The 14,298-nt window shown below is 39.2% G+C and overlaps 1 protein-coding gene across 7 annotated transcripts in view; it reads left to right on the forward strand.

The window, feature by feature from the left end:
• Positions 1-13,195, forward strand: part of AKAP11 (A-kinase anchoring protein 11) — a 65,068-nt gene extending 51,873 nt beyond the window's left edge. For all 7 annotated transcript variants that reach the window (XM_006266894.4, XM_014608369.3, XM_019500451.2 and 4 more), the window contains one exon: positions 8,617-13,195. In XM_006266894.4, the coding sequence (XP_006266956.1) occupies positions 8,617-8,763 (147 nt within the window). In that variant the 3' untranslated portion in view covers positions 8,764-13,195. The remainder of the gene's footprint in view (positions 1-8,616) is intronic.
• Positions 13,196-14,298: the final 1,103 nt, after the last annotated feature.

The following is a 14,298-nucleotide window of genomic DNA, read 5'->3' on the forward strand; positions in this document are numbered from 1 at the left end:
AGGCTGGGGCCACATATCCCAGCACTGGTGTGGGCACGGGGCAGGGCTGCAGTGTGGCAGTTGCTCCTGTTTCTGTGGCTCCTGCCAGCAGGTCCTGTCCCATCTGGTGGGTGGGCACGCATGGTGTGAGATTTGGGTGGGATGTGTGGTTTGGGGGAGAAGGGATGTGAGTGGTTTGGAGGGGGTACTTGTGCAGAGGTTTTGGGGGGGTGTGGTTTGTGGGTGGATTGTGATGGGGAGTTGTGGGTGTAGAAGGACTGTCTTGGGGTAGAGGAACTCTTCAAGCAGGGTGGGTCCCCTGCACACCCCCTGCACAGCACACAGCTCCCCCACAGCAACAGCAGTGGCTGTCAGGGCGTTCGTGGCCCGCTGTTGATAGAGACCCCTGGCAGCACAGTGCCGCCTCACACCTAGCACCGGCACATGGCACTGGCCCGGCCGCTTGGGCAGAATCGGGCTGCTCTTGTATCAGGGGAAGTCCGGGTGAAGGTGATCCCCTGCCCTCCATTAATGCTGACCTCATGAGGGAACATCTTGAGAAGCTGGATACCTTCAAGTCAGCTGGCCCTGACAATCTACACCCCAGGGTACTCAAGGAGCTGGCGAGCATCATATCCCAGCTTCTAGCATGGATCTTTGAAAACTCTTGGTGCTCTGGTGTACTGCCCGAAGACTGGAAGAAGGCCAATGTGGTGCCTATCTTCAAGAAAGGGAGGAAAATGGATCTGGCTAACTAGGCCCATCAGCCTGACTTCTATCCTGCGGAAGATCTTAGAAAAGTTTATTAAAGAGGCCATCCTTAATGGACTGGCCGGCGCCAACATTTTAAGGGATAGCCAGCATGGGTTTGTCACGGGTAGGTCTTGCTTGACCAATCTCATTTCCTTCTACGACCAGGTGACCTGTCACCTGGACAAGGGAGAAGAGATTGATGTCATATATCTTGACTTCAAAAAAGCCTTCGATCTGGTATCCCATGATGACCTCTTGGTGAAACTGGCCAATTGTTGCCTTGGGTCCACCGCGATCCACTGGCTGGAAAATTGGCTCCGTGGTCAGACCCAGAGGGTAGTAATTGATGGAAGTCACTCATGGTGTCCTGTGACCAGTGGTGTCCCCCAAGGCTCTGTCCTTGGACCCATATTGTTCAACATCTTCATTAATGATGTGGACACTGGAGTCAGAAGCAGACTGGCCAAGTTCGCCGATGACACCAAACTTTGGGGCAAAGCATCCACACCAGAAGACAGGCGGGTGATCCAGGCTGACCTGGACAGGCTCAGCAAGTGGGCGGATGAGAATCTGATGGTGTTCAACGCTGATAAATGCAAGGTTCTCCACCTTGGAAAGAAAAACCTGCAGCATCCTTCTAGGCTCGGCAGTGCTATGCTGGCTAGCACTATGGAAGAAAGAGACTTGGGGGTCATCATTGACCACAAGATGAACACGAGCCTGCAAAGCGATGCTGCGGCTAGTAAAGCGACCAAAACGCTGGCTTGCATCCATAGATGCTTCTCAAGCAAATCCCGTGACGTCATTCTCCCCTTGTACTCGGCCTTGGTGAGGCCGTAGCTGGAGTACTGCATCCAGTTTTGGGCCCTACAATTCAAAAAGGATGTGGAGAAGCTTGAGAGTCCAGAGAAGAGCCACGCGCATGATCAGAAGTCAGGGAAGCAGACCCTACGATGACAGGCTGAGAGCCATGGGGCTCAGGGGTGATCTGATGGCCACCTATAAGTTTATCAGGGGTGACCACCAGTATCTGGGGGAATGTTTGTTCACCAGAGCGCCCCAAGGGATGACGACTAGGTCGAACGGTCATAAACTACTACAAAACCGTTTCAGGCTGGACATAAGGAAGAATTTCTTTACTGTCCGAGCCCCCAAGGTCTGGAACAGCCTGCCACCGGAGGTGGTTCAAGTGCCTACATTGAACACCTTCAAGATCAAACTGGATGCTTATCTTGCTGAGATCCTATGACCCCAGCTGACTTCCTGCCCTTTGGGCAGGGGGCTGGACTCGATGATCTTCCAAGGTCCCTTCCAGCCCTAATGTCTATGAAATCTATGTATCACCTGCGGCTCTTGGCACTGTACGCAGGGGCCACATGCCCTCGATCTAGGTTGGATCCTGCCTCCTGTGCCCCACGTGCCTTTGGGCCAGGCCAGCCTGGTGGTGTTTGACGGTGCACACCAGCAGCTGGGCCAGTACCACGTGACACAGCTGGGGGTCTCTGCCAACAGTGGGCCAAGAACACCACAATGGCTGCTGCTGCTGCTGGGGGTGGGGTGGGGGGCCCACCCCTCCTGAGCAGTCCCTTCCACCCCCACAGTTCCGTTCCCCCTCCCCCCCCATGTCCCCGCTTACTGGGGACAGAGCTGGGGTCCAAGCCGCTGCTGCAGCCTTGCCTTGCTCCTATTTGCCCCAGCACACTGAGGCAGCATGCTGAAGTAGCAGGAGTACGGGGCAGCCATATGGGTGCCAGTGTCGCCTTGGAGGACCCAGCCTCCAGTTGCCTCTGGGTACGCTTCAGGAGTGCGCCTTGTGCCACTTTTTTCCTGTGGTTTTTTTTTTTTTTTTATATCGAGATTTCCCGGTATCAAATTTAGACTCCGCGCCGCAGTGTGGGGAACATTTTTAAATTCCTAGTGTGCCTCTTGCGGCATTTCAAACTGCTTTGAGATGCTGCAACAGGCACGTGCTCGCTTGTCTGGACACAGCCACAGAGACATTTCACATCTCAGAGAAGCTGCTTGGCTAGAAGGAAGGTAATCTTTAAAAATTTGTTTGTGCAATGACTGTATATCACACCAAAGAGGGTGTCACACATGCATGAGCTGAGACCCACCCATAAACAATTGCAGTTTTTATTTCAAAGGGGAAAGCCAGTAGTAAGTAAAACATTGGGAAGGAGCCTTGTCAGATACTGGTATTTGTCACCCTTGAAGAGAATAAATGAGAGACTCTCTCTTGAATATTTGGTAACTAAGGATATTATATTAATAGTCTATATGTTTGAAAGGATGTAAGTACTTAGATATAATTGTAAACTAGAAACACCTGATCATTACGCTGGCAAAACCTCTTCTGCCAGAGCTGCAGCATGGAGAGGTGGTGTCAAAATAAGAATTAAAACTTTCCATCCCTGCATTCAGAAAAATTAGTAAAATCATTCCTCTTCCTGAATAAAACAGCAGATTATACTTTAAAATACATTTGCATAACCTTTTTACTGCTTTGGGATATAGTGCTTTTTATCAAGTTTGGGAAGTGCAACTACAATCTTAAATTACTGTGCTAAAAAGATGCTGATTAAAAAGAAGCGTGGGTGTTTTTGTTTCTAGGTGGTGAGGCTAGTAAGAAGGATGGTTTGCCATGTGTTCTAGTTTAGATCTTGCCATATAAGAGAGAAGTTATTGCCTTTTAAGATTTTGGTAAGACGAATGTTAATGGCAACATAGTTTGTGAGAGGGTACATATCATAATCTGAGAAAGCATAAGCCTCTTTTCAGTTTCTAGGAGAAATATGAGATAGTGAGTCATTGAGTATTTTGGAATTTTAAAATAGTCAAAGCGGTTCTCTATTATTCCAGAATATGCAAGTGAGGGAAAGAACACATTTTCTAAAGTTTTAGTGGGATAAATCCATATGTACCATTTCAGAGGAGTCCAGAACACAGGAATTATTCCTGGGTAGATTGGAGAATGTTTGTTTTGTATTAGTGTCTTAATCTAAAAAGTAAAAAGTCATTGACTTATCCATGTGATCACAGTCTAAAAAGCATTAAAATATGAACTGACTGATGAAACGGGATATTGTGTATTGATTAAGCTTTTCTGGTATATTATTTTGAATTGGGTGGAAATACTGTTTTTCTTCCTTTTTGAACTGTGAAAGGTAAAAAGATGTTGTATATGTATAGTAACATGTTGAGTAAAATCAAATGAAGTAAAAAACGGAAGTCAGATACAGGGAAGAAACAGAAAAGCAATGCGGACCATCTGTCATAAATTTGCAACCTTTTTCCTGTATCTTGTGAGGTTTATACTTAATCATCAAACCACAGCTATAATAATTATGTCATCAGGCTCAGGAACTCCCCATTTTCCTGTGGCCTGAAGCTAGGTAGCATAATTTTCGGAGTATTCTGTTGCAGTTTGAATAATATGGTATAGACCAGAAAGTACTCAAGAGATATTTCTGTTTATAGATTTTGTAATCCATGAACTAGGATTGAAAATTATCACCAGAGTAAAATTTTAGAGAATCAACAGTTTTCCCAATCTCTTAAGAATTTGCTTGTTTTGAATTGGATGACTGAAGATTGAAATAACAGAAATGAAATGGTCTTTACTACTAACAAGTGCAAGGTCTAACAAGATCAAAGTCATAACACAATTTTTAGCAGAAACTGAAATCTAAATATGACGAAGGAGAAAGACCTGGTGTGTGACCAGTAAAATGTGGCTATGCAAAAGGCAAATACAAATCTTGGGTATATCAGGTGCGCTAATACCAGTAGTGATAGTGTGAATGTCATTTTACACTGATAAAGCATCATGGACTTTATTTACAGTTCTGTTGTCTCATGTTCCAGAAAGTGAATTCAGACCAGAACTGGTATAGAGAAATTCCTCAATGGAGAACTTGTCTTAGAGGAGAGTAAGAGAACTGAGCTTGCTTAGCTTCATAAACTACAAGTTTAGTATATTATAATAGTTCTAAAAATATATCAAGAGGAGGGAGATGAGATATTTAAACATAAGGGTAATGTTGACACTAGAATAAGTGGGTGCAAACTGGCTGTGAATAAATTCAGAAAATGAGTGTGTGTCTAACTGGTATACAAGTCAGGTTCTGGAATTGACCCCATTATTCTTACTGGAAGACCTGATTCACTCCTGTAGTAACTCAATTGTTTCAGTAAAGTAAAAAGCCATCTAACTTACAAAATGTTACAATTCACTTGCATTTAAGTTATCTAATTTGTAGGCCTGTCAAGGAACCAGGCCCCACCCCATAGATACTGTATAAACAAAATAAACAGTTGCTAGTCACTCGAAGAGTTTGTTTTGGATAATGTGGGTTTTTTTTCAAAAAATTACTTAAAAATACATTATTTGAAATGTACTTTCTTAGTAGGACAATGTGCAATGTAAGTTTGTTTTTTACAAGCTGTTATTTAGGGGATTGATATTGTAGGCATACAAACCCAAATTTTCAAAAATGAGTTAATGAAATTACGCTTCCAAATCATTATTCAGGCATATAATTTTTTTGATCTTGAAAAGCACTCGGTACTCTCAAACTGACCGTAATTTGAATCCTTGTATATAAAATGAAATATCTGTGAAATAACAGCCACATATATTGGAGTTGAGGCCAGTATATTGGTATTGGAATTGAAAATTCTTGACATCAAGAGGACAGAACAACTCCATTATGAAGCCTGATTGGATGGATATGAATGGTTGGAGAAAAACAGTACTAATTAAAAAAATTACATTAGGTCTTAATTTGAACTAGTGTTAGAAATTATCATTAGTCCACAAGAGATGCACCTTCTTAACTTAATGCTAGTTCATCTAGTGAAGACCAGACATTCAAGTCAAAGTTCTCATCACTGGTCAAAATTATCAAAGACGTTGTTTGCACTTAAATGGGAAAGGCCTTTAGGCCTGGTAAGACACTAAACCCATGTCTTGTCATAGCTCTAATGAAACGCTTGATGTTAACACGATTGCCTCTTCCTGTTCATGCACACTTGATACAACTATTATATATTCCCTTTTCTGTAAACTCAGTAAATAATCTGTCTTCTTGCTGCTGATTTTTCTTTTCAAATGCAGAAACAAGCATGAGATGTCTGAAGAGTACAGGATTTTTAAAAAATAGCGTAGTTGGAGTTATGAGCAGCAATAAAGCAATGTAAATAGTTCTTAAAAGATGACAGGTATTTTATAAGAGAAAATTAATTATAGCTGCTGACTCAAAGGAACAAAACTGAGCCAACTAGCTACTGTAGGCGTCTTGGCTTCCATCTGGCCATTTAAAACATTTAAGTTTCTATTTGAGTAAACTCAAATATTAGTCTTCTGGCAGTAGGAAATGGACTAGTCTGATGAAGAAATTATGGGATTGGTCTTTGAACCCTGAACTGACATGAGACCAAAAGAGCCAGATGCCATGGTTGCACATCTTTGTATGATTATATTTTGACTTTTTCCACTTTCTGATTTACAGAAACTGACAAGAGTTTAGAGTATATTTAATTTAAGCAGTAAAAAATATTTGAGTTAAAGGACATCAGCAAAACATATTTAGATTAAGAGAAATAAGCATCCTTATTTCTAGAATTTTTATGAAATGTTTATACATTGTTTTAAACCTGGGTTTGTTTATAGCTGATGCCTGAATAATTTGTATAGCTCAGTCTATGTTTACTGACACATATTTGTGGGTGTTTCTGCTTGTGCTAACATAACACATGTATTTTTTGCTGAAAAGTAGCCTAGTATTAGGTTGTCATATAACTGTGCAGTGATTTCAAGAATAGAATTGTGTTCAGTTAAATCTGCAGATGTCACCCAAGCCTAAGACCCTTTGGAGGACAGTATTAGGGTTCAAAATTATCATGATTCCAAATCAAATACAAAATACAAATTAAGCAATGATTGGTTAGGCTATAGTACTGCAGGAAAGGACCGGAGGGTTATAGTGGAGTATACAGTGAATATGAGTGTACAGTGCATTTTGCAAAAAAAACAAAACCCAATAGCATCTTTGGATATATTAATAGGTTGTTACATGGAAGCACAGGGAGTGGTGACAGTACAGTTCCACACTGGTAGAATCACAGCTGGAGAATTGCGTCCAGGTTAGGGCACCTCAAACTGGAAAGAGTCCAAAGGATAGAAACAAAAAATATTATGGATCTAGAAAAGATGACCTAAAATTGAAAGAAATATTGTTATTTACTTTAAAGAAAATAAGACTGAGGAGGGTTTGATAAGTCATCAGATAAAAAAAGGGATTGCAAAAAGAGGATTGTAGTTATTTGCTGTCCACAGGGAACAACAAGAAATAATGGGCTTAAATAGCAGTGAGGGAGATTTTAATTTGGTTAAGAAGAACTTTTTAATAGTGAAGACAGTTAAGCACTGGAACAGATTAACTAGTTAGGCTGTGCAGTCACCGTCATTGTAAGTTTTCAAGTTCAGGTTAGGCAAACATTTGACTGAGTTTAAACAGAGAAATTCCTAGACTAAACAGGGGTGGGGCTTGGACTAGTTGACCACCTGAAGTCGCTTCCGGGATTCTTCCGTAAGAGAAGCAATATGGTTACTGTTTATCTGTACATACTCTGTATGTAGTCGTACATGTAAATTGCTATCTTACATAGCAAGTAGCCCCATCACTGCCTTGCTTCAGGTTGTATGCCTTTCTGACTGAAAACAGTGAAACCATCCTCCAGCATGCTAGTCTTCATTTTCAAAAGTACTTTCAAAAGTGCAACATGCCTTACAGAAATATCCTGCAGAGTTTTTAATAGGAATAAAATTGAATACAATAACTCTGGCAATGTTATAGTATTAAATAGAAAGGTACATCCCAGCAGTAGGAAATCTATAGGATAGGCTATAATAAGACTATAAAAGTGGTAAAGTTCTTTTGGTTTTAAGAATAATTTCTATAGAACCTTATTGGATTGGTTTCTTTTGAAATTCTGTAAAAATGTTACGTAATAGAATTCACTGACTTCAGTGCATTAAAGAATGTTCTCCCTACTTAGATGTGTTTCTTTTGTATTAATGTCCTCTTAATCCAAACTTAGAATATTTGTTGGGTAGGGGATTCAAGCTGGAATCAACAGCCTTCAATACTCAAGCAAGTATGGATGTGCTAAATGGGCAGAAAACAACTGGCATAATGAAAGAATAGAATCAAAAGGTGTAAAACTGAAAGGTTCTTATACTCGGTGATAATGGTATGAATTTTAACTGTCTCAGGGTACTGATGGGCCTCCACTGTATATAACTCAGAGTAATAGATGAGGAAATTTCCTTGCTGTGACCTACTAAGGGAAAAAGTTGCTTCCAACCACACTAGCTTCTGCTTGTACGTGGAGGTTTAATGAATACTTTTTTTTAAGAAACTGAAATTTTCTAGCTATGGAGTTCAGCATTTCCGTTGAGGGTAGAGTAGTGCATATACCAACCAAACCACACTATATATATTGTGTAAGGAAAATCCACATCCTTCTATTAAGTCTGATTTTTGTCTATTACATGTGTATTTTTGGGGGTGGTGGCAAATGTATTAATATTGCGTTCAGAATTTCCTGTTTCCTACAGCTTTGAACCACAGAATACATAGCTGTGGGACTGTATCACTTGAAAATTCTCACTCCATGGAGAAGAAATTTTTATGGAAGCTAGCTTAGGGAAAAATGCATGATCATTGAGGAAGTTTTGTTTTTATAGCTGTGGATTAATGTTTAACTCTTCACAGCTGGTCTTCTAATATGACCTGATGTTTCACAGAGAATTTTTATAAATGTCAATCAGTCAAACCATTTACTTCTTTAAGCTAATAATTTTTTTTTCCCCTTTAGCTTTCAAAAAGACTGCGTGAAAGAGATTGGAAGGTGGGAGATCTTTTGCAAGCAGTGCAGAAATACTGTGAAATGATGGAGAAGGCTTCTGATGGAGAGAGAGGTTTCAATAAACCTTTGTTTGGTTGGCTTCGGGAAAATGTCTGAAAAAATCCAAAGATTCACTATTCTTCACTTCATTCCTCTTTTAAAAGGAGAGGAGAACCCAGATATTTAGTTTAAAGTTTAGCTGATGAATGTTCCATTAGTAGTCAGCATTTTATGAGGCTTTTTGGGGTGAAAGTCAATATAGCTGTGCTGTAAGTGCTTTGTGACACCATGTATCCAGTATGTTTATCCAGTGCATATTTTCATAATCTGTATCAGAGTATTTTTCATCCATGCACACTTGTATTACTGCTATGTTCAGATGATTGAATTATTATTTGAAGAAAAATCTGATCTATGACAGTAGTTGACAGATGACAGTCTAAAATGGGAGTTAGAGGATTCCTCCTATATCGATACCTTATTAATTGCATGATTTTAAGTTTGAATTGCTAAAAAATACCCCACAAAACCAAACTTTTTAGTTCTGACCTTTTTAAAGACATTCTTTGATTTGAAGAATCACCTTATGCTTCCCTCTTAACAACAGCAAAAAAATTGAATGTTTTCCTCATGCAGTGTTGCCATCTTTTGACCAGTACAGTGCATTCTCTCTCATTCTCCATAAAAGTCTATTTATTCAGGAGATCATTTTGTGCCACAATGAGCACTTTAAAATCATAAAATTAATTAAAACATATGGAGGAAAGTTGCTACAAATTTAGTTGTCATTTTTTTCTTAACTAGATTGTTGTAAAAGAAGCCTTTTAATCAAATCTTTTGTCAGATGGAACTCATAGGTTACTTTCCAGTGCTGTCAACATGTCCTGCACTTGGTTTTTGTCCCTCTGTCTTTAGATATCAAGTGGTTTGGAAGTATTGTTAGTTTCTTGTTTTGTTCTACAGATCCTTTTGTGTGTGTAAGGGGAAGGGGGCCCTGAATGTGAGATTGTCACCTTACTGACATCACTGCAAAAGAATCATGGGGGCTCATTTGTTTTGCTGGGATATAGACATTGAAATAGTCCTCTTGCTAATACTGTAGATAGTGGTGGTGTTTATATTCCCAAACTTGGGACCAGGTCCTGAGAGGTTGAATGTTTCAGCAGAAATTGCATGTACAGAGCCATTCTCAGGATTTTAGCCTTAGGGTGTTGACAGCCATGGAAAAACAGAACAAAACAAAACAGCACTTTACTGGAAGAGGAATCACATCAGTTTGACCTGGCTCCCCAGCATCTGTATAGCTCATGCACTTCAGGAGGGTTTTTTTTGGCATTTTTACCCAATAGCTCATTCAGTCAGCTATTAGATAAGCGCCAGAAAGCTCTGGTGAAACACACGAGGTATGCAGATGCTGGGGAGCCAGGTAAAACTGACACGATTCGTCTTCTGGGCATGCGCTGTGCTCAGTGTGGGGGCGCACTGAGGTGAAAGTAAAGCACTGGGGTTTTGTTTATTTGTTTCCACGTCTGTAAGCACCCCTAGTTACAGAGATTCTCGGTATACAGCAGTGAGTCCAGTTGCTTTCTCCTTGTAGTGCCATTGTGCCTTAAAGGAGCATTCCAGTACTCATTAGGGCATTCTTCTTAAAGGATCTTCTTGTGCTTATATAGTAACGTGGATTTTAAAAGGAAACATACACACCTGCCTTAAGACAGGGTAAAGATATTGGTCTTTTTTTAAAAAATAAACAAATTGAAAAGTTATTTATTTTTATGGAAGATCTGTTTTCAAGATACAAGTGTATATAATGTAGATCTGTCACCACTTCAAAATTCCACAGTTCCTTAAGTATTGTCAAATATTGTTACCTCATCTTAATATTGTGTTCCTGTATTACCTCATTAATTGAAAGATTCCATAATGTCTTGTGGCAAAGTTTTGGTTTTTTTTTTAATTGTGACAGTTTTTGATTTTTATATGGGTCAAGTAGTCCTGTTGATTTAATAGTTAACACTAGGAGGTAGGAACTCATTGGTTCTAATCCTAGTTTTGCTACTGATTCTGTGTGGTCTATAGGAAACTGCTTAACTGATTCCATCATTAAAATGGGACTAAAGTGATGAATCATTTTTGTATAGTGTTCCAAAACTAAATAACTAAGGGGGTTCCCCTCCCCCCCTCCCCCGATGTATCTTTAGGGTATTTTTTTTTTTTTTTTTAAGAACACACTCTTTCTACTTAGTGCAGTTTCAAATTAGGGCTATTTGTGATCTCCTGTTTCCCAGAGCAATCAGTAAAATGATCACAAACAACAATTTGATTTTAAGTGAAAAATAATTAACAGAAACAAGTGGCTCTTAAAAACAAGATCTGGCTAAATTCTTTTCTGATTGAATCCCCTAAAACTATATTCACTTTAATAACATTTCAAGGGTTGAACATAGAGGTAGAATTCTGGTTCAGGGTTTACATGTCTCCATCTGAATCTCAAATTAAGAAATTTACAAAAAAAAGTGTACATTTACAAAACAAAATGTAAATATACAGACATCTGTTAATAGAAGACTTTCAAAAATTTCCATGCAGGCTCAACTATTTTTAACATTCTTGTATCATATGATTGATTATTAAAAAATTGGTTAACAGATTATTCTGTTTTTATAAAGTTCTTTCCTACAAAAAATAGAAGGTGCAAACTCTGATATGTATAAAGGTCTAAACAGTAGTTAAGCAGGCATTCAACTCAATTTATACTGAAGTGATAGTTTTTTAATTTTTACATAGACTTCTATTTGGAGACTCTAGGTGAAAGAACATCTCTGATGTAGTTCCATTAAATGGCATTATATTAGAGACTAGTTTTACCTATTTTTTTTCTCTCAGTAATATAGCATAGTTTCCAAGTCCTACATGTAAAGAATGTTTTTGTTGAAAAATACTTCATTTTTAACTAAAACTTGTAGTTTTTTTATAAATGGACTTTCAACTCATTTTCTTCAGGCATTGGCATCTGGCTTCAAGACTGTTTTGAGTTACCTGTTGGATATTAATCATAAAATACAAATTACTGATTTACTTAGATATATCATATTAAAGATATATATCATTATTAAATTTAGTGGGGATCTTTATTACATCTCAATGACATATTGTGTTACTGAAGAAAGTTGTGTTCTGTGCTGAATTGAATCTGTACTTACGCCACTAACAAACTTATTTAATCCATTCCCTCCTGAATGCAAGTGTGGAAATGCAAATTCACTGTGAATAACAGTGAGCCAAATTCTGATCTCTTAAATTAGAATAAATCTGGATTTTAGGCAAGTGAAATAGAGCAGGATTTTTTTTCGTTAGGCATATTGTGTGTGTGTGTGTGTGTGTGTGTATGTGTATATATATATATATATATATATATAGTGGGATGCTAAAAGAAAGGAAACCTGACTTTGTCTTAGGTTGAGGGAAATACGTGCAATGGGCTTCAGGTGTTCCAGAAGAACATGCTTTATCAACCAAACTTTAAATAGATTTTTGTTATATTGGAAATTGGTTACTAATATTTTGATATATTTTTAAAGTTTCTATAAATAAAGCACTTTTGAGAAGGACCCCTGAATAAAATAGAAGTGAAATATGAGAATATTTAATACACAAATTCCTCTATAAATCTGTTTAAAAAAAAAAATCATCAACAGCTTTTAAGACTAAGTATTTTTTTTAAATGTCTAATGTAACCATATGGTAGAATTAAACCACAGGCAAGTTCTAATATTTTAGTGTGAAAACATGAAGTAATAACTCACGCCTAAACCTTATTTAAATGTGATTTGCATAAAATATATGTTCCCAGAAACTTTCTGTTCTGGTACTAATGGTGTCTCTCAAAAATGTATTGGATTTTAAATGTTACATGTTTCTAATATAACTATATGGGACCTTTTCTGTAAAGAGCTACTCGTACAATGGGAGGTGCGAATGCACTAAGTAGTAAACACTGTCACCAGAACAAGAAGAGCTAGTATTTGCATAGCTGTTTACTGAAATGATTTGCAGAGGAAAATTCAGGTTTCGGAAATGATTTATTTTTAGTTTCAGAATTCTAGCCTTTCAGAAAGAGCCACTACTGTCAAGCCGGCACTGTACTTGAGCTTTGAGAGTACAGTGCCTGGCCACTGTAGTCACTTTATTTTGTATCATCTTTGTACATTCCTATTGTATAGCTGGAGTTGTAGTTTTAGAGGGTCATTGTTCTGTTGTTGCTTCTGAATAATTAAGACTAAACATTATTAGCTGGAACTGCTTCTTACTTGTGCAGTGTTATAGCAATTCACAGCCCAGTTAGTGGTTCAACTGTATAACAAAAGCAGTTTATAAATGTTTATGTAACTGTACTAAGTGAATTCTATATGAAGGTCTTGTACTGTATAATGGTGACATCTTTTGCCATTTTTGTAATTTAACAATATATTCGGTTACCAGTTGGGTTGCACTAAATTTGTCCTGGTTTTAGCAGTGGCTTCAAATAAACAAATCCCATGTGTTGTAATAGTTTTAAGCAAACTGTCATTTGTTCTATATTTTCTGTATTTTCTTTTTCTTTTTTTCCCCACAGCTCTCACAACAAGTAGAGTTGGTTTTGTTAAGTCCTTGGGTGAAAGTTTGGAGGATGGTATGGTAAATAGTGCTGTTGCTTTACAGTAGATGGGTGTTAACAGACAGTGAAGACAGAAGTAACAACTGAAACATTTCAGACGCCTTTGAAATGTGTCAGAGAGCCAGCTGCACAAACCTATGTGCCCTTTGAAACATCCCAAAAGCAGCTGAAATACTGAAAAATACCACTGCTGTTTTTGAAGCACTTCACTCTTTTGCATATGTGTATACTGTAGGAAGCATGACGGGGATGTCTGGGTGCTCCAGCATCCAACAGTGCTCTCCTCTTCTGTCTCCGCCCATCCCCACACACCCAAGGAGAAGGAGAGAGAATGGAGCAGACGGGGCACTCTCCTGGCCAGAGCTGGGTAAACCCTTACCCCATGCTGAGCAGTAGTGCCCAGAGTCATGGGGTGTAGTCCCCAGACCTGCAGAGCCAAGTATGTCCCTTACTAGCCCCCCTTTCCCCTCAGTGCTAGGATCAGCAGTGCCCACAGTGCTGGGACTCCCAGCAGTTGAAGTGCTCCTGGGGCCCTCAACTTCTCCCAGCTTCTCCTAGCACTCCAATCCCTGGGTACCTCTCCAGTGCCAGCAGGGTGGAGGGAGGAGCATGGCATAGGCCAGGTATCGTAGATTTGTCACGCTCAGGGAGAACAAGTTACCACAGCATCTTTTAGCACCCCAGTTTTTATGCACTCCAGCTGGGAAGTGCTTTCAAGGACCGTATGTGCGGTTAAAGGCTTATAACATTTTAAATATTTCCAAGCCTGTTACGCTTGGAAGCATCTCAAATGTTGTTTGTCTGCACCCAGAGCTAATACCAAATCATTGTCTTAGCAGGAGTTAGAAAACCATTGTGGTTACCTTGGTGTGAAACATAAAAACCAAAGTTCTGACCATTTCAAAAGTCCCATGGCTTTTTGGAGGACAGTATAGAAGTTAGTCCTGGTTTCTTCTTAATTCTAAGAAGGACATTACATCCAGCCTTTCTGACTA

Source organism: Alligator mississippiensis, chromosome 1 (assembly GCF_030867095.1).
Source record: "Alligator mississippiensis isolate rAllMis1 chromosome 1, rAllMis1, whole genome shotgun sequence".
NCBI lineage: Eukaryota > Metazoa > Chordata > Crocodylia > Alligatoridae > Alligator > Alligator mississippiensis.